Source organism: Paralichthys olivaceus, chromosome 24 (assembly GCF_024713975.1).
Source record: "Paralichthys olivaceus isolate ysfri-2021 chromosome 24, ASM2471397v2, whole genome shotgun sequence".
Lineage (NCBI taxonomy): Eukaryota > Metazoa > Chordata > Actinopteri > Pleuronectiformes > Paralichthyidae > Paralichthys > Paralichthys olivaceus.
In genome coordinates this window covers 24,857-45,180 of record NC_091116.1, presented here as the reverse complement: position 1 = coordinate 45,180, position 20,324 = coordinate 24,857, and the positions used below count along the sequence as shown (strand labels likewise).

General features: G+C 40.0%; 1 protein-coding gene across 5 annotated transcripts; it reads left to right on the top strand.

Moving 5' to 3' along the window:
• Positions 1–390: 390 nt before the first annotated feature.
• On the top strand, positions 391–19,242 carry LOC109640071 (voltage-dependent L-type calcium channel subunit beta-4-like). Of its 5 annotated transcripts, none has more exons than XM_069520999.1 (14): positions 391–672; positions 2,578–2,661; positions 6,752–6,922; positions 7,208–7,330; positions 7,463–7,590; positions 9,713–9,789; positions 10,232–10,251; positions 11,398–11,478; positions 12,139–12,197; positions 12,333–12,442; positions 12,753–12,904; positions 14,228–14,323; positions 14,435–14,620; positions 15,008–19,242. In XM_069520999.1, exons 1-14 carry the CDS (start codon positions 610–612, stop codon positions 15,266–15,268), a joined length of 1,611 nt encoding a protein of 536 aa, XP_069377100.1. In that variant the 5' UTR covers positions 391–609; the 3' UTR covers positions 15,269–19,242. The 5 variants fall into 5 exon arrangements, with proteins under 5 accessions (XP_069377100.1, XP_069377099.1, XP_069377101.1 ...); XM_069520998.1 differs by having other exon boundaries at positions 394–672; positions 15,005–19,242; XM_069521000.1 differs by lacking the exon at positions 9,713–9,789 and having other exon boundaries at positions 396–672; positions 10,233–10,251; positions 15,005–19,242.
• Positions 19,243–20,324: the final 1,082 nt, after the last annotated feature.

The window sequence follows — 20,324 nt, the reverse complement described above, 5'->3', positions numbered from 1 at the left end:
AGAACATTTATTTAATATTTAAAATGTTATATAGATGAAATCGTTTCATCACGTATCTCTTGCACAATAGCACCATCTGCTGGTGAAACTGAAAATGATTCACTGAAAAAAATCAGTGGCTTTTTCCGCTTTTCGTCTGTTTTCAAGACAATGCTGCCACCTGCTGGACAAAGAGAGGAAACACATGCGGTTTCCTCAGAGGACCAAAGATTACTTTAGTAATCTATTACTAATATTAACGTTACCTTCACAAATACAACCAAAAGAAAACCAGAGGCTAATTTCTTCTTTTTGTATTTTTACTAAATAGTTTGTTTAGAAATTAAAATCGTTTCTTGTCATTTGTCACCTGGTCCCTCATTAATAAAGTCCCCCCCTCCGCAGGTTTTTAAAGTGGTTCCGTCCAACATTCACGCACATGTCCTCACAGCCCGGTGAGTCGCGTGTCCCGGGCAGAGGAGCTCGGTTGCGGGAAGCTGCGGGTCGCGTGCGCCCCGTGTCCGTGAGCTGGTGTGCGGTGTGAAGCTGGAGCGCGCGGCCCGGAACCCGCCACCTCCCCGCTGGGCTGGACCGGAGCAGCCCGCCCTCTGGACCGAGGTCCTGGCCGAGATGTCCCGGCACATCTACATCCGGAACAAGATAGGAGAGGGCATCCAGGCGCCCATCTTCCAGGTACTCACTCTACATACAAATACTTTATGTATTACATCCAGGTACTCACTCTAAATACAAATACTTTATGTATTATATCCAGGTACTCACTCTACATACAAATACTTTATGTATTATGTTATATTCTGGTACTCACCTTACATACAAATACTTTATGTATTATATCCAGGTACTCACTCTACATACAAATACTTTATGTATTACATCCAGGTACTCACTCTACATACAAATACTTTATGTATTATATCCAGGTACTCACTCTACATACAAATACTTTATGTATTATATCCAGGTACTCACTCTAAATACAAATACTTTATGTATTATATCCAGGTACTCACTCTACATACAAATACTTTATGTATTATGTTATATTCTGGTACTCACCTTACATACAAATACTTTATGTATTATATCCAGGTACTCACTCTACATACAAATACTTTATGTATTACATCCAGGTACTCACTCTACATACAAATACTTTATGTATTATATCCAGGTACTCACTCTACATACAAATACTTTATGTATTATATCCAGGTACTCACTCTAAATACAAATACTTTATGTATTATATCCAGGTACTCACTCTACATACAAATACTTTATGTATTATGTTATATTCTGGTACTCACCTTACATACAAATACTTTATGTATTATATTATATCCAGGTATATATATATATATATATATAAACACCTAAAAGGAATTGAAAGTTTTAGCCTATATGATAGTTAGTGAAATAAACGTACATATATATTTTATTAATGTGCGTCTTGATAGATATATTTATATAAGATCTAAATACATAGAAAGAGATTAAACATTAACATTTTACCTAAAGTTAGAATTTGCACTTCTGCTCTGACCCAAATCAGATATTGACAATAAAAGCATGTTTTAGACGTCACACAGTAACTGGACTCATACTGTCCTCCTGAAGAACCGTTTTCAATCTCATGATCTTTCTGCAATATTCTCCTGGTGATTGTGTCAATGCATGTGAAGGTCATCAACCAGGTCCTGCCTCATCTACAACCTTTAGCATTAAACTTTAATAGTGATTGAATAGTGACTTCCAGTTTTTTGCAGTGTATGTCAAGTATAAAGATCAGCCTCTGGAAGATGTCTGATAACTCAGTTTTTACTGGAGCAGCTCACAGACATTAATCACAGGATATTCATAGACTTGCAGCTTCTAACTTTATCCTTCATACGTCTGCTCAGCTTTTGGCCGCAGGCGTGAACTGAGGGACAGAAGAGAGAGATGCTGGCCCAGATTAATGGCCCTGTTTTTATAAATTCAGAGAAGTAGGTTCTCACTTTTTTTTTTTTTACGGTGACATTGTCATTAACTCTGGAGGCTTGAACAGAAATGGGGCAAATCACTTGGCAGATAATTAGTTTCGCTCCCTGGAGACGACCTCTGCTGGTATATTTGGACTTTGGGAAGAGAAAGAGACGAAAGTCAGGAGGTGTAGAAAAAGTAGGCGAGACGAAGATATAATGTAAAAATATGCTGTATGATAATATTATTTATGATAAAGTTTATTTATATATCATTTTAACGTCAAGATATAGGGCAGAAATATAAGAATAAAAATATCACAGATGAGTGAAGAGCATAGACAGAAATAAAGATGGACGACATGACAGCTCCCCAGAAGTGAAGCCAAAGCGTCTTGATCGCCCCCTGGTGGCTGGCTGCAGTGTTACTCATATACCCTGCCTCCTCCATGTTAGCAGATGGGACATTGGCCAAACTATAACATTCAAATAGCACGTCAAATAAGTTATTCTAAAATAAGATATTTAGCAAGTAAGTATAAGATATAGTACCAAGCGCTTTGTATATGAATGACACCTCGCGTCATGTTTTATTTTGCGTGTTCTCCTGCAGGTGAATCGAGGAACTTACTCGAGGAGGAGTCGACTCAAGAGGTCTGACGGCAGCACCACGTCCACCAGCTTCATCCTCAGACAGGTAGAGAGAGAGAGAGAGAGCAGTGAGATCCACACTGACTATTCAAAGAGGCGTTAAAAGTCTTTTTATACATTTGATTAATTCACTCTCAGGATTAGTGCATGTTTTATTGTTTTGACGTTATTTTAAATCAGTATTTGGGCAGCAGCTTCATAGAGTAAAACCTGTGTCATGGTTAAATGCATCCTGTGTCATTTGCTAATACCACTTGTGCTGTACAATAATATCATGATGTGCATATTTTGTTTCTATCACATATATCAGCACATCACAGACATCGCCTGAAGAGGGCACCAATAAAAGAGGAGAAAATATTTTCTTATATAAAGCATAAACGAAAATGAGGCAACACATAAAAAAGTGATGCATGTTTTCCTGATAATGTTGCTGCTGCACTAGAAGTGAACTCGTTTACTTCACAGTTTTCAATATAAGAGCCTGCAGCTAATGGTCAACTTGGTTAACGATGAATGTTTTTGATTGATTAATTATCTGTTCGGACCATAACACAAGATAGTGGCCATCCCAATTCTCCAAATCCCAAAGTAGACATATTTATATTAATCAACTAATGAAACAGACTTTTCATTTAAAATACTACAGAATAGAAGCATTAAAAACTATAAAAACAATAAAATAAATTAAAACAGTCTAGCCCCCAACCAACCATTTTGACAACAGTATTGGATTCAAGATTTTTTCACCAGAAATGATTTTCATTCCTGACAGTGTGTAGACGGCTTTCAGCCAGAATTAAAGTATTTTTGAGACGTCTAATTTATAGACAATATAATTGGGTAGTTAAATGTAGAAATGAAATATTAGAAACGCAAATATTGAAAAAAAAGCAGGTGGGATGCATTAGGGGGGAATTTTCTAAAGTCCTGGTCACGGCCCTGGACCAAATTGTATTTTCACTCTAGCAGTGGCTCCGCCACTCATGATTTCATTCTCAAGTCATTTTAACACGTGGATCAAATCTATACATTCAAATCAAAGGGATGTATTTCTGCTGTCAAGAGAGAATAGATAAGCAGAGTATGGATGAGAGGAAACGGGGAAATGGAGGATGCTGCTCCCCTCTTTCACTCCTCCCTCCCCCGCTACCTCCTGCACTTACAAAAAAAAAAAAGAAAATCAAGGAGACGCTCATCCAAGCTGAGTGGACATCCAGCCAGCCAATCAGCTCCGTGCACATTGGCTGTGTCATCAGGCTTGGATATTGAGGAAGGATCCACCGCTCTGCTGCTGCTGCCTCTGCTCCTCTGCTCCTCTTGCTGTGTATATGTATATGTGTGTGTCTGTGTGGGTGCGTGTGTATGTGTGTGTCCGTGTGTTTGTGTGTGCGGACGCCTAATGAAATGAAATGCCAGTATTGGGCTACCTCCAGGGAGAGCCTCTCCATCCTATAATGTGAGCCGGCCAGCAGCACTGTGGGATCAGGGAGAAGCTGCATCCATCAAGCGACGGGGCCTCAGGAGGACCAGGCGTGATCCGACGGGAGGAGAGATATTGTTTTATTTATATATATATAAATTATTCTTCTCTGCTGAGGAGGGAAGGGATAGTCGTCATCCCTCCCATCCATCCTTTTTTTTTGCTCTCTGGTGCCCCCTCCTCACGCCTCCGCCTCCACTCTTCATTTTTTCCCCCCTCATTCTTCTAGAGGCACTCGTTGGAATATCAGACCTCCATGTATGACAATTTGTACCTGCATGGATTTGAAGACTCGGAGGCGGTGAGTGTCTGGATGTGTGCGTGTGTGTGGGGGATAATCTGCTTTTGTGCTTTATTGATGGAAGTGGCTCAGCTGTGCACACACACACACACACACACACACAAAAGGCCTTTAATTCTTTATCCAACAGCACACCGGAGCGTGATCGTAGGTTATGCTTGACTGGAAGGGGGTTGGTGGGTGGGTGTTAGTGTGTGTGTGTGTGTGATGGGGAGGGGGTGCACATTAGGCAGATGGCTTCTGACGTGTGACATTCACGCATTCCTGAATATATTTCTCCAAATGCGTGTGTGTGGCTGCGATCTGTGCCGTGAGGGAACCACCAGAGCCAGGAGGAGCCATTTAGTGCTCATCACCTCTGTTCCAAAGAAGATGGAACATTAAAGCACCCGTCTCTCCCCTCAAGGCCCGTCGCACGACCACACGACAAATCCTCACACGTCACATTTCTGCATTCATCCCCTTTGTTTTTCTCTAAAAAACAAAATGTGCAGCCGAGCGTTTTTGTGCCTGACGCTGCGACTGCGTGACGCGTGGGCTCCGCCGAGGCTTGCTGAAACATGCATCGTGATGTCATTAAGTGGACTCTGATGCTGATGAGTCACATGCCGGAGCTACTCCATTGGATAATGGCTGGGATGCTACAGTGCAATCTCGAAAGCTTCCACACGGTGTTGGGGCGTGCGTGAATCATGACAACATGACACATTTCAGACAGTAAACGGTGTTTTCATATTGTTGTGTGAGTTGTACACCTGAGAGATGGAAAAACTGGAAAGAGCAAGATGTCCTCAATTATTTTCTAGTGAGGGTTCAACCCCCAAAATACTGGAATCCTACAATTCCCATAATGCAACTCAAGTGTCTTTTCATGACACACTTCCTCTCTAATAAACGTCCTTGCCTTTCAAATCTTACATAATGACACAGGCTTTCGTCCTATTGTCCACTGCTAAATGGAGATAACCTTGATGACATCACTCTGACATCATCATAGGTCATTTTCCTGTCACACAACTGGAAAAACTGATTTGAATGTGTAGAATTAGTGGAATGCTCTAAACATATAACATAGAAAAAACATATTCTCCTGTTTCTCCTTTAATGTGTGTGTTTTCTCAAATTTGGCTTTTCCTGGACGAGGCACTTTGTGATTAACACGCACAGATGAGCGGCGTGCTGAAGTCAGGCGCTGGCTCCGCTCGCTTGTAAAAAGCCAAAAGTGCTTAGCTATGACAACGAGCTTGATTGATCTCCTCGAGACTAATGGTCTTCCTTAATTGAATCATCATTAGTGGCTGAGTGTTTAGATTTACACAGCAGAGCGAAGCAAGTTTGGTCCAGTTACATCTAAGCAAAAAGAAAAAAGAAATAAATTGCATTACTGGAAATCTCAGAGATGCCTCAACAGACTGGAGTGATTAAAAAATCCCTGAAGTGCTAGAAAATGGAGAAGAAAACTAAACAAAATCACAAACCTTAAAAATTCAATTTTGATATGGACTGTCGGAGCCTCTGTAACCTCCCTGACGGATTCAGCGGCGTTAATGCAGAAAATTCAGAAATCAGATATCATATAATCAGACACCGGGTCCCTCTCACACTTTTGAATTACTTGGGTTTTGACTGATTTTGTATTTTTACCCCTGTTGAAAGAAGGTGATTCCAAATCCATCAATTAAATATGCATTTTTAACTTTTATTATTCAAAATAAACCATGCAGAAAAGATGTGCGTTCATTTTCACATTTTATATAAGAAAAATGATTCACATTTTATTTAACATTGTCACTCAGTCCTGTCATTTTTGGATAATGTTACATTTAAAGTTAAATTGTTAAACTGATGATTGCTCGCAACAGGACCAAGAAAAATCGCCAGGCGAGCTTGGCCGTGTGTGTTCATGCAAACTGCTGACGGCACTGGAACAGAAATTCCACTTTGTCTCAGATGCTCCTGGCAGTCTGCTCTCCTCTACTTCATTTCACCTGGTCTGCAGTCGCGGTGCCAAGCCACCACTCAGGACTTGGCAGGACCGACGCAAAACCCCAAAACTTCTGACAGTCATCTGTCAGTTCACTGTTATCAGAAGTTCTGATTGTTAATGGTTAATGGGAGAAAGCTACAGTGCATCAGTCCCACTCTGACTAAAGATTAATGATATCACGTCATTTACAGTCCAGGCTGCCGTTACTCTAATTGGAGATTTGCTCACTTTACTGGTCTAGTCTGGTCTAGAGTCCCATCGCTTCAGTCCCAACACTCCCCCATAACATTTCAAAATCATCAGGTCTCTATTCTCAGTTTTTCATCACAGCTTCTCTAACCTCAGGTGTGATTTCCGTTCCGCAGGGCTCAGCTGATTCATACACTAGCAGACCATCAGACTCAGATGTCTCTCTGGAGGAGGAGCGGGAGGTCCAGGCCCAGGTCCAGAGCCAGAGCCCAAGCCAGAGCCAAGGACCGGGACAGAGCCGCCAGGAAAGGGAGCAGCAGGCCTCCATTCAACTGGAGAGAGCCAAGGTAGCCGAGCTGTGGCACTCAAACTCATCTGTGGCTGTTTGTAACTAAAGAAACTAAAGATGCTGTCGATGTATATGTGAAAGACAAACTCTGGAAAATGTCCACACCCAATTTGCTGGACTTTTCACAAAGTTCATGTCTAAAACAACGTTTTGCTATTGGCCACGCTGAGTTAATCTTTCTGCCGTCACGTTCACAAAAACTGTCCATTAAATGTTCTGTTATGCCATTAGTATTCTATGAATACATCAATATTCTCGATGACTGTGTTTCTCCGTCTTCTAGACTAAACCTGTGGCGTTTGCAGTAAGGACCAACGTCAGCTACTGTGGTGCCCTGGATGAGGATGTTCCAGTCCCAGCCACAGCCATCTCCTTCGACGCAAAGGATTTCCTCCACATAAAAGAGGTGATGTGTTGGTTTTTAATTAAATACGACACCTACCTGAATATTTTTGATACCAAATACTCATTTGGCATTTGGAGAAGTTTTTCAATTTTCCTTTTTTTTTCTTTTGCGCCTTAATGTTATCGTCCTCAGAAGTTCAACAATGACTGGTGGATCGGTCGGCTGGTGAAGGAGGGCTGTGAGATCGGCTTCATCCCCAGCCCCCTGAAGCTCGAAAACATCCGGCTCCAGCAGGAGCAAAAGAGAGGGCGAGTCCAAGGGTGAGTCACAGGAAAACACACTCGCCTCACGAAACAAAACCATCCAAGAACCATTCCATATGTGGAGATAAAAAATAAAATCTGTGAAAAGATGGAATATAAACAAACAAATTTTTCCCTAAATTTTTACTTTACCTGCTTTCCTCAACCATCATCCAACTCCCTGGGTGTCTGTTGTAAAATTGCGAGGAAATTTGAAGCTATAATAATTTGGTATTTGTTATTCATGCCTGAATCTGCCTCTGGACACACTGAGGTCATGTCTGAGGTGTAACGTCTAAAATCTAGACAACCTCAAGAGGACATTACAAATTCTTCTTTGTGTGACTTTTATAAACTTATATTTTGTACACGTGATATTCTGATATTTACGGAGAGAAAGTTATTGATTGATTAATTGAAAAAATGATTGACATAGTAATTAATAATAAAAGTAAATGTAATTGCAACCTGATTTGAGCAGTTTCATGAATATGTCTCTTCTTTAGTTCATCAGTTTTATAACATAGCCCTGATTTTGTGTAAAAAATTACAAGTTTAAGAAATGACTTCTGCTCCGCACCCAAACTGTGTTCATCACCCTCACAAAAAATGACTCATGTACATGTTGTCAGAGACAGTATGAATCTGTCTGTTCCTGAGCAGATCTGGTTTATAGACAAATGCCGTTTTGAACTCTGCCAAAAGCTCTCGAATCCAAGTGGACGTCCTCGTCTTTTGCGTTGTCACTTACAGACCCTCCTGAAACTTTCCAGAAAATGTTCGAACTTCAGTGCACGTCTGAAAGCACCTTTATAGACGATCAGGAGGTGTACATTCTGTCCGTTAACTCCCCTGTTAAAGGCTCATTACCTGTTAGACTATGATCTACTTTGACCCAAGTCTGCTCATGACTCTGTTCACTCCATCACCTCCACTCACGTCGACTGCACCAGTGAAACGGCTTCTGTAGCTGTAATTATCAGCCTCGCTGTTTCCTTGTGTGTGTGTGTGTGTGTGTGTGTGTAATGTGTCTTGAAGGTTCTGTCGTCCGGAGCTCGTACATTAACTCACATGCACTTCCTTCAAGCCTCGTTGTTGAGTTTAATACTAATTCCACTCGACTGCGGTGCCTCAGCGTTTCACTTACTCGTTTGACTCCTGTGGCTTTTTGTCACCGAGCGTGTCTCAGACGGACAAAGACGTTTGAACCCCTTTAACCAGGACCACGTTTTCACTGTAACTGAGAAACACTGCCTTCTAGAGATGATGGAAGTCTGACAATCGGGGAAATAGTGACAATAAATGGTGTTTAAGATGGAATTTGGAGCTAAAGTTGAAAAGATCAAATTATAAATGGCAAAGAGTGATGGTTAAGATTGTACCTGTGTTTCTCGGATGCATTTACTGTGGACGTCCTGTAGTGAAATGAGCAAAAACAAGGCACCACATTGCATACACATAGATATGAGTCCACTTAATGTACCTGATTCTTTTCATTAAGATCCATGAACTATTCTCTGGGAAATCTGGGAAAATGTAAAAAAAAAGAAAAAAAGAAAATGATATGGAGAGATGAAAAACATAATCCTGCAGCTGCCCCTTTTGTCCAAATCCTACGGGGAATCCAAGGAAATCTGTTTTGTAGTTTTTATTTTAACCTGCTGAAAAACAAACGGGGTCAAAACATAACCTCAGTTGTAGAGGTAGTGATATCAATGAAGGATTTTTTTTGCCCCAAGCAAAAGTAGTGCAATCGATTTCCGAGAAATATTGTGGAGGAGTGCGACATGACCCACGGAAGAACCCATCAAAGTTTGGTGCAGAACCATGAATCTAATTTCACATTGCGAGACGGGACGCAATCAACATTTTCCTTGGTTTCTCACAGAATAGGTTATGGATCTTGATGAAAAAAAACAGGATCTGTTGTGAGTGATTTGTCAAAGAAATCACATATCAGCCCCACAAATTTTAATTAAATTGAATAAAATGTGATTATTTGATCACTTTGCTCTCTTCCTTTGCAGTTTCCTCATCACTAACCCTTTTTACACACCTTCTCTGGCATTTTCCGCATTAATACCAAGCTCTGTTTCTGTCTTCTTCTTTTTTTTTTTTTATCCCCTCTTGTCTTTTCCAGTAAGTCTGGAGGGAACTCTTCTTCCAGTGTAGAGGATGAGGTCTCGGCCTCTATCCGACCCCTCATATCCTCGGCAGGTGAGAGCACCGGACGGGGGCGGGGGAAGAGGGCTGTTAGCGGCCGGCTCAGAGCCGAGCCTCCTGAACCGCTGCGGCATAGCGAGAATAAGACTCTAAAGCCTCTCTGCATATAGAGCATAAGTTCACTGCCTAGAGTTGTTGGTACATTTTCCCATCATCCTCCTCTTCCTCCAGTTGAGGACTGCAGGCGCTCTGAGACTGGAGCTTACCCCAGTGTGAACCCAACGCCAAGACTATGACCCCCCCTCTGAAGTGCACTCATGTGACTTTGTGAATATAACAATAGGACAATAGAAACACTCTTGTACATATTTAATTTAATATAATATGGTGCTGGTTATTTTTGTTAGGCTCATGTGTGGAAGAGATGTTATGGTGATGCCTCTAATCCACCGCAGCTACTGATGACACTGTCACTGTCTTCTCTCCCCTCCCACAGGAAAGCAGAAACAGAAAGTGGTAAGTTGGTGACGGTAAAAAAACAAAACACTCGTTTACCATCTACTCGACTGTTGTTGTCGCCGCCATCATAGAATGACAGGAACGAGTCGCTCCGAGACATTTTAGTCTGATGGGAAGTTGCGAGCTTGTGCCACATCCGAGAGCACGGAATACTTCAGCTCTACTGAAGTATACGGTGCCGCATCATCACCATCAGCGTGATGCCAAAGTACGTTAGTGCTAAGAGTCAAAACTGCAACAGCAGACAACGTCTTCTAAAAGGTCAAATAAAAATACATCACAAAATAGATCAGCAACAAACATAGTAGAAGAGGCTAAAACTTAACATAAATATTCAGAAAAAAATTAATTTAGATTAAAAACTCATTTTCTGACCAAAATCATCTAACAAAATTTGAAATTTAACTCTATAGCTATAATTTTATAATTTTTTTACAAATGTGCGACACTGAGGCAAAAAGTTTCGAATAATTCTTTTTTACTTATTTTATATCATATCATATTATTATGGTGTTTTTGATATTTATTATATTCATTTTATTAGTTTTCAGACAAACAAATCTCTATCTAATCAGTATCTAAGAAACAGTTTGAGATTCATGAAATTCTACTACTACTTAAACTAAAACAGAATAATTTGTCTATAAAATGTGGCTTTAGATTTGTTTGACCATCTACACATGACAAAGAAATACTCTATACTTTTTAATTATTGGAATCAATCCATTTTAATCAATATTTTAGGGCTTTGTCGCATATGTTCCTACGATTTACACAACTGTGTAGTATCTAGTGTTACCACTTTGGCATGGTGCGGTGTTGTGGTGCTTTTTTCTTATTGTGATCCTTGGTCTGGTATTGTGTGAATGGGTCCGACTGTAGTAAATCATATCCATCCATCTGTGTAGCAAATGAGGAAGGTAAAACAGTAATTATCAGGAAAAGTGACGTAAACTCAGTCAATATGTTTTTATATCAGCACATTATCATTTGCTACATGTCCCAACTTGGAAATACACGTATGTCAGCCTCCCATTTACCACATGCTTTTATCTGTTTCTCTGTGTTTTTCTGGGGAGTCATTCTGGCTCCTTTGTTTGCGACGAATCAACCGCCGCTGATCAAATGTCTTTGCGTTAACAGACGGAGCACATCCCCCCGTATGATGTGGTCCCCTCCATGAGGCCTGTGGTGCTGGTGGGACCCTCACTCAAGGGTTACGAGGTGAGCTGAATATAGCTGAGTCAGGTTCTCTGAGTGGAAACCTAGAATTAAAGCAAATAAAAAAGTGATGATTAAATGTTTGTCAGTGCAATAATGACAAGATTACAGGAAAGAGACGACTTCCCCTCGGATGCCCAAAATAACTCGCTGTTGGCGCAATTAATTGTGAGTGTGTCATCGCCCACGTTCACATGCAGATTGCAGACAGACTAATGAGGAGACTAAGAGGTCAGATGGAAATATGTTGTGTAATTGGCAGATTACATTCATTTGATGTACTGATTGCTTTTCGAATAGAATAGAATATAACCGATAAGATATTTTGGACAATGTGATGGATACATTTTAAATGTGCAATAGACAAAAGGAAAAAACTAAAAAAATACGAGTAACAGTCAAGTTTTCTCAATCCCTAAAGTCACTGATTTATTTATTCCACTGTAAGTAAAAGGACAGATAAGGCATCGGATATCAGTTGTTTTTGGCAAGAGAAGAAATTCCATCGCTCTTGTCCTCCTATATTTTGCCTCATGGACAGGGGATTATTCGTGTTGACGGTCATAGCGGGGTTCATCCCAACAACGCAACCCAGTAATCACCTAAACAAATTAAAATAAAATAATAGTAATTTGTGCACATAACTTGTCTTTGTTGCTGCAGGTAACAGACATGATGCAGAAAGCACTGTTCGACTTCCTTAAGCACAGATTTGACGGCAGGTAAGATAAGTTAAGCCCTATGAGGACTGTATTTTGATTTTTCTATAATTCTTTTCCTTTTTTTTGAGATTCATTTCAGGCCAATTCATTTTATTAATTAATATTTAGATATTTTATTTTATTTTTTTTGTACAGGATATCGATCACACGTGTCACAGCAGATATTTCTTTAGCCAAACGGTCTGTTCTCAACAACCCCAGTAAAAGGGCCATCATCGAAAGATCCAACACTCGCTCCAGCTTAGGTAAGAAAACACTTTATGTTCCACTTTCAGTTTAGTGCATCCGTAAAGTAAAACTACTAATAGAAACAGTAGACATGTTTTCTGTATGGAGAAATTCATGCAACCAACCATACCAAAGTTTTGAAATTGTTTTCTTATGTAGAGGATGAACTATGGTCTGTAGTTGCCAATTAATTTTCTGTCGAAGCTAATCGGTTAATCGATTATTCATCGCTTCAGCTTTAAACTAAAGTAGGTTTCAAATAAATGTGCTGAATAAGAGGACATATGATTTTGTATCTTTTGTTTGAATCGTTTCTCGTCTGATCAGCTGAGGTGCAGAGTGAGATCGAGAGGATCTTCGAGTTGGCCCGCTCCCTGCAGCTGGTGGTTCTGGACGCCGACACCATCAACCACCCGGCCCAGCTCCTCAAGACCTCCCTGGCCCCCATCATCGTCCATGTTAAGGTCTCCTCGCCAAAGGTACTGTATAATAATGTGGGCTCAGTTGCAGGTTTAGACTACACAACCTTTTTATTCAGTGGTTTACAGGAGTTATAGCCAAATATTCACAACAACCCTGGACAAAGATGTAATGTTCAGTGTGAAGGATTTAGTGACATCTAGTGGTGAAGTTGCAGAATACCCCTCCAGCTTAATCTCCCCTTCCCCATGTACGAGAACCTATGGTGGCCCTAAGGTATCACAAATACTCAAAAGGCCAGAGTCAGCGTGTGGTTTGTCCTTTCTGGGCTACTGTAGAAACATGGTGGTGCAACATGGCAGCCTCCGTAGAAGAGGACCCGCTCCAGATGTAAATATAAATGGCACAATCCTGGGTAATGTAAACAATACTTTGTTGAGTTGGTGATGGTTTCAGTTCTGCACAGAAGCACCTCTGCATGGATCTGCTGCATTTCCTCTACTCTGGGTCTACAGCTATCACCACTCAGAATAATCAAGGCCCTCCCAGATGCTACGCCTGTGCGTCTTCAGGCCGTCACTTCCTGGTCTACCACACTGGTTTTTACAACGCACCTTCCTAGCATGCGAAACCCCTGCTTTGCTACAATTGTTACAGTTTGTTACACAGTCTTTTCAAAGTCCTGATACTTATGATAACTAAATGCTGTTGAGACATATTTTGTCATTTGTGAGACCTATATTTAATTATTTAATTGATATTCCCCTTCTAAAATGACACGTGGCTTAAATGACTTTTTTATGACTTGTGTAGTATTACAACAAATATAACTATTAAATTATTTATCTCATTCCTCATTACAGCTTCATTATTTATTCTCAAAATGTCATATTTTTCCCTTTAAGTGACCCTAATATAGAATCATAGAAAGCAGCAATAATTCTAGACTTTAGGGCAGTCTCTAACCTTTTGTCAATGTGTGGATTCTTGTATATTAATATTTTTTCAATATAGTTTATGTAGATGTATCTCCCAACATGTCTCTTGCTGATTGTATTGGCTTAAAATTTTATTTAATTTAATCTAAATAAGCTGAGTCCATAGTGAAGTCAAGTTAGTTCCCACCCTGTGTATTTTGTATTGCATTTATATTGAATTTATTTTACACTAATAATGATTGCACCCTATTCAGGTTTTTGTTTGCATCAGTTGTATTATTTGTCTGGTCACTCATTTATGACAAAGAGTTTCAATATCCCTCCACCACCATCGCAGTGCACATGTGGTGACGAGGGTGCACGGCGACCTGAAACACATGCACCCAAATCTGTGATAGTTCCACTGTAACCAGAGTCATGTTCCTTTCGTGTGGTGCTGTCCAGGTCCTGCAGAGGCTGGTCAAGTCCAGAGGAAAGTCCCAGAGCAAACACCTGAACGTGCAGCTCGTGGCAGCAGACAAATTGGCCCAGTGTCCTCCAGTAAGTGTCCACATCCCCGTGCACTGGCTGACGATTTGCTTTCTCAAAGCGTTGTCACTTTGCATCTCGTTTGTTTGTACGTCCTCTTACTTTTCCTTCCTCTGCCCACAGGAAATGTTTGACATCATCCTGGATGAGAACCAGCTGGAGGACGCCTGCGAGCACCTGGCAGAATACCTGGAGGCCTACTGGAAAGCGACCCACACCTCGATGGCAACGCCCCTGAACCCCCTGTTGGGACGCAACCTGGGCCCCACCACCCTCACCCCCTACCCCACCAGCATCTCTGGACTGCAGGTACACAACTCATCTCGTGGTCTGATATCAATGTTATGAACCTGCATATGAGCATTGTATATCTGCTTTAAGCTTTTACACAATATATCTGAATATTGTGGGTCTCGGTTTTAATCTCTTCTATTGTAGTCTGAAGAAATCTTGTCCAGGATCAGTGTAAGATGAAGCAGACTAATACATTTTATACAAAAGTGCATGCCCCCGTGCAGTTGAGTTATAATCATGAGCATGTCTGTGTCCAAGATGGTACTTTCTAAAGGGACATGCGATAAATACAACGCTCGTTTTGGCTTTGTTGGTTGAAATTGAATGTGGGGAACAAGGCTTCTACGCAGGCTGATGTCCAACTGAGTCGTGTTGTTCCTGCTGTGTTCATGTGATCAGCAGAGCCAAAGAATGCGACAGAGCAACCACACAGGAGACCATTCCACCCTGAACGAGCGCCGCAATCTGATGACGTCAGAAGAAAACTACCACAACGAGCGGGCGCACAAGGGACGTAACCGCATGTCGTCCGGCTCGCAGCATAGCAGAGAGCAACAGGACCCGTACCAGGACTACCAGGACCCCTATCAGGATTCATACAAACCACACCGCAATCGCAGTTCACCGGGCAGCTACAGCCATGACTCCCGGCACCGGCTCTGAGCCCACTTCTCCCATTACTAGGGGCCCCAAACGGCCAGATTCAACCCAAAACAAACGCTGCAACAGAGCCAAGATGGACCCAAATTGTACCCATTTTGGTTTATGCATTTGTTTCTTTTGCCTACCTGGCTGTTTATTTCTCTTTCAAAGTCATGTACAGATGTCAGGTATTTATTTTGAATCAAGCTGCAGGGCAACCCCTTCAATCAACAGCGCGAGTAGTCAAAGAGGTTTCAGGAACGTTGACTTCGATAAATTCCTTAAAATTTATGTTACCGGGACCTTTTAGGAGTTGTACTAAACTGATGCTCAGCAGACATGCAGCTGCTTGTTGCCTGTGTCAGCAAGCGAATGATGGGTAGTGGTCAGGTGGCGATGGTGCGTGGACGTCTAAGTGCCTGGGATATCACACCCGGTCGGACGGAGGTCCACTGCACACAGACGCTGAAGGCTGCTGGGCAATGTATAAATCCTCTCACCATTTAGCTTATTGCATGCTGATAGATGATCAACCTTCGCATCCACTTCATTGATATTTTCTACCGAGCCCTCTGGATTCTTCCACAATGAGGTATAGATACGGAGGTTTGTGGGGGGCGGACGGAGAGTTTCTGGCTGCTAGTTTCAAAAACTGGTGCTTCAAATTTCCAAACTATTTTGCTATTCGAAAATCAATTTTGAGCAAGGCCAGCTTTTCTGTAGCATTGCGTTAGGATTTCCTTTGGGTGAAGACCCTCACCATCATAAATAGGACAGATTCAGATGGTGCTGGGATCAAATCTCAGTCATGTTGGAGGGGAAGGCAATAAGGCTTCTGTTCTGAACAGCTAGCACTTACAGGGAAGTAGTTGGATTGTGGTGTGAAATACAATAGCAAAATACTTCTTGAGATGCATTTGATGTTGTTGAGATGTGAAGCGGCATAAAACAGCCAACAGTGTGAAAACCTTTTGAGCAGTTCAGGAGATTTGAACCCCTGCCAGTGTGAATACGAAGATCGGGAACTGTTTATTTTCTATCTTGTTTTGCATTTATCAGCAATGAAAGTTGTTTACGTGCAGATGTTGCTCACAGAGTCTGTCGCAAGCGATTGGTTAATAATACGTGGCAGGGTCGGTTGCATCATGTTCATCCTCTGTGTAGCTGGCATGTTGTCCTGACTGCAGAGCATGCTCCCTCCAAACGTAAAAAAATAGAACCCTCCTGTAACCAAGTTGATGTTTGTAGACGTTTAGGGCGCCTTTCTCCGAGAAAAAAATAAAGAAGAAAGAAAAAAAAAACATAAAAATGAGGCCCAAATTTTAAAGATGAATGATATCTCTGGAACCCTGAGGTTTGTTACTAAATATTCTGAAATGAAATGGTACACCGAAAACTTTTAACGTGTTGGTTTTTGTCATTCATGAATGTTTCAGTGGATTGCATGACTCATATGAGGGAGACGTCACATGAAAATAGTTTCTAATAATTCAGAATTTTGTTATATGGTGAAAAGTGCACTGAAACAAACAATAAAACAAAACACTTGAGTTGAGCTGATGATCGTTTACCTCACAACCACAGTGCTTCATGTGAAAGCAGAGTTTGCTAATAAGGGTTTTAAGGCTTGTTATCATAATACAGTGTAAAAATATTCTTTCAAATAATCAAGATTATGGTTTAATTGTCTTTTTTTTTTAGATAACAGTAGTGGCCACTTTTAAATCTGAAAACTGCCTTTAAATTAATACTTTTTGCTAAAAATAAGATTAAATTTAACTAAAAGATTCAATTTGTTATCTTGAAACTACAAGATAATTAAGTCGTTATCTCGTGTAGTAAATACGAGAACCTTTAGAACGTAATTTACAGTTTGTAGATGGAAGATAGCAAGATAATGAGACTGACAAAATTGTGGCTGCTCTCGGGACGTGTTATTTATTTCATGTATTTCCCAAACAGTGTGTTTTTTATGTGTTTTGTGATGTTTTACAACACACATTTGCTGAATCTTATGCTTAGATCAGTTTGATTTTCTACGTTGAACCAGTGCAATGCCAAAAGCAAAATAACTGAGGAGTGAAGGTACATTTTTCAAAATTAAATACACTAAACAGTTAAAACTAGAAATAAGTTAAAACATTTTTCTTACATCAGATTTTTAAGGTTTTTGGCCATAAATGTATTCCTTCTAAAGATTCTTGTATTTTTTTAAATGAAGTCAAGTTTTTTCCTTTACATTCTGACTATTCAAGTCGGACACACTGCCGGAGAAATATTAAACCATATGGTAGGAAACAGAAAAAAATCCAATTTGAACCTTTCGATGTCTTCCCCTCTGACAAAAACATAACGTACATTATTGATACGTTGAGGATCCATTCCCTCAAACTTTACTTAAAGTTTTGTGCTTTCTGAAACATCAATATTTTCTTATATTTCTCTCTTTTTAAGACTGAAAGAAAAGAAGAATATAAGTTCAGAGCTGATGCTTTTTATGGTGATCCCTTCTCTTTAAATTCAAGTCAAATGTTCCCTTATAAATGAATAGAAACACAATATGTATCTCACAATATGACTCATGAGGTTGAAGTCTGTTGCACTTTTCACTCCAATATCAGTTTGGTGTCAGATGTTGTTTGTCAGGATGTTAGAACGTAGATAAAAAGTCTGTCCTATATTTAGGGTTTTAGGATATTTGACTGTCCCCAATAGTTTTACAGCCTGACACAGTTTTAAGGTGTCTTGACCTGCTTTTCAAGACCTGATTAGAACAAGTGGCTAAGGGCTACTCCTCAAGTCACCCACTACAATTTAAAGCCTGACATGAAATACAAATACAGCTTGTGATTTATTGTTTTAAACTTGAAATTAGGCATTATATTCTCTGGTTGGACACTTTGTATAGATGTGGAGAAAATCATTTTCAAAAAGTTGCATAGCACAAAAGAGTCAGCAAAAAAAGGTGGGTTTTAAGCAGCTGTTCCTGTGAATCTGGTATAAGATGGAAAGGAAGGTGCGTAGTGTTTACAGACATGCTTTTTTGTCTCATTCTGCCCCATGGCATTAAAAACCCATTGGTTGTTTGAACAGGGAGCCGTTTTCCATTCAAAATAAAGCCAACCAATATCGAGCTGGGCTGCTTGAGACAATCAGAAGGGATTTCCAGACCAGCATCCCACCGACCTTCTCTTTGTGAACGCCCGACGCGAAATGACAACAGACGTTTGCCCAATTTTGAGTTGTGGTGGTAGATCAGAACAAAAAACAACACCACACTCACCTCAAAAAAAAAAAAAAAACTCTCCATCCTAGCCTTCTTTTACATGCCTTTCACTTCTGGCTAAACGTTTGTCTCAAAAAAACAGACAAAAATCACCAATTGTATTTTTCACGGACTAAATCTCAAGGTGACCACCAAATACAAAACTTAAAGGGAGGATTTTCTTTTGGTAAAATGTGAAGAAGAAAAAAAAACTAAAGAAGCAAAACACTTATTCAAGTACTAGATGAATATTTGCTGGTATAATTATTTTTATAACAAATAAATGTACATAATGTCTTTGAGAGATGCTATTTGCTGTATACTTGTGCTGAAATGAGACGACACCCATGCGGGACACTTGGAACAACAGCAAGGTCCAGTATACAAAGTTTCAGTAATGTGCAATACAAACGGCATGCTGTTTTAAAATGAGGAACTACATGTACTGTACTATGCAACCTGCAAACTGTACATCGCTTCATGCTCTGGTTTCTCCAACCCACCCTTTTCTGGACTTTTAAGGGATTTTGTCTTTTTTTGTGTTTGTTTTTTTCTGTGGAAGATGAAAACCTAAGCAGCTAATGAGGTATTGCATGCATAATATACCATTTTAATTTATAAAAAAAACGAAGCTATTGAAAAATAAATGATATTGGAAGTGATTGTGTTTTAAGGCAAGGGTACAAGTGACTTAAAACATTTCTTTTTCAAAATAAAAGAGTGGTTCTGACCTTGTCTACTGAAATGAATGATGATCACAGAATTCAAAATTGTAGGTTTTATTTTTGGAATGTTCCTTGTCGTATTGTGGTGAATTTTGTTGTGTATTAAATGATTAGCAAGGACTTGAGGGGGCCACATGAAAATCACAGGTGCTATACAACTTGAGCCGTATGCTCAAATGTGGAAGAATTTAAAGTTTTTTATTATATATATGCATATGTAGGTATAAACAACAAACACACACCTCATTAAAATTTAAAAAATAGAGTTTCTAATAAAAACATATACAAACTCCACCTTCGGGAGTTGGCCTGACTTGGTATATTCCAGGTCTCCCCCTCCTTCTCCATATATCCCATTGGACTCCTCCTCTTCCTGTTTGCCAGTCGGTACTTCCGCACGGATCCGGAACTGCGTGGATGCGGAGCCCATAGATCTTCATGATGTAAATACTGTTTCAAATATCAACCCAGTTATTCGATCTTCTGTGTGTTCGACGTGTCGCTGCACGTTTGTCGTTGTTCACTTGTGTTTTAGAGGAAAACTCGTCTCATTAGTTCCTCACGTCAATGCTAAGCTAAGCTAGCATCACAAGCTAACCGCACCTGAGCGTGTGTGAAATTCTCATGTAAACACTTGATCACTTGTTTTGTCCTAAACTAACTAAAGTACGTCCAGTTGACTCTGAGGAAACATCTGGAGATGTATCTTCATATAATATATAATAATATACAACAATGATCAGCTTTTCATTTCCATCAATATCAAAGTAACACAAGTTCAATACACATAGTTGATTTCATAGATTTGTATTGTGTGAACTCAGTGAGGAGAAATAACACAGGATCGATCTACATCATTCAAATATTCTGAAAATGTGAATTTAAACTTAAAATTACAGTAATGTAACATTTATCGTGTTTTTTATATTGAAATGTTTTTCATAATTTATTTATATTATTATTTAGATATAATTGATTAACTTTAAATTAACTTCTAATAACTAATGTGGCATTTATTGAGATCATTCTCTGTGAATCTTATTAAGAGAAACAAGTTCTCATCAGTTTATATCAACAATTATCTCCA

Bases quoted from the DNA above. Each gene is read 5' to 3' on its own strand.
- LOC109640071 (XM_069520998.1), top strand. From the start codon at position 610: ATGTCCCGGCACATCTACATCCGGAACAAGATAGGAGAGGGCATCCAG. The intron at 6,923-7,207 runs GTAGCCGAGCTG...TCCGTCTTCTAG, and splicing joins TTCAACTGGAGAGAGCCAAG to ACTAAACCTGTGGCGTTTGC. The intron at 11,479-12,138 runs GTGAGCTGAATA...TTGTTGCTGCAG, and splicing joins CCTCACTCAAGGGTTACGAG to GTAACAGACATGATGCAGAA.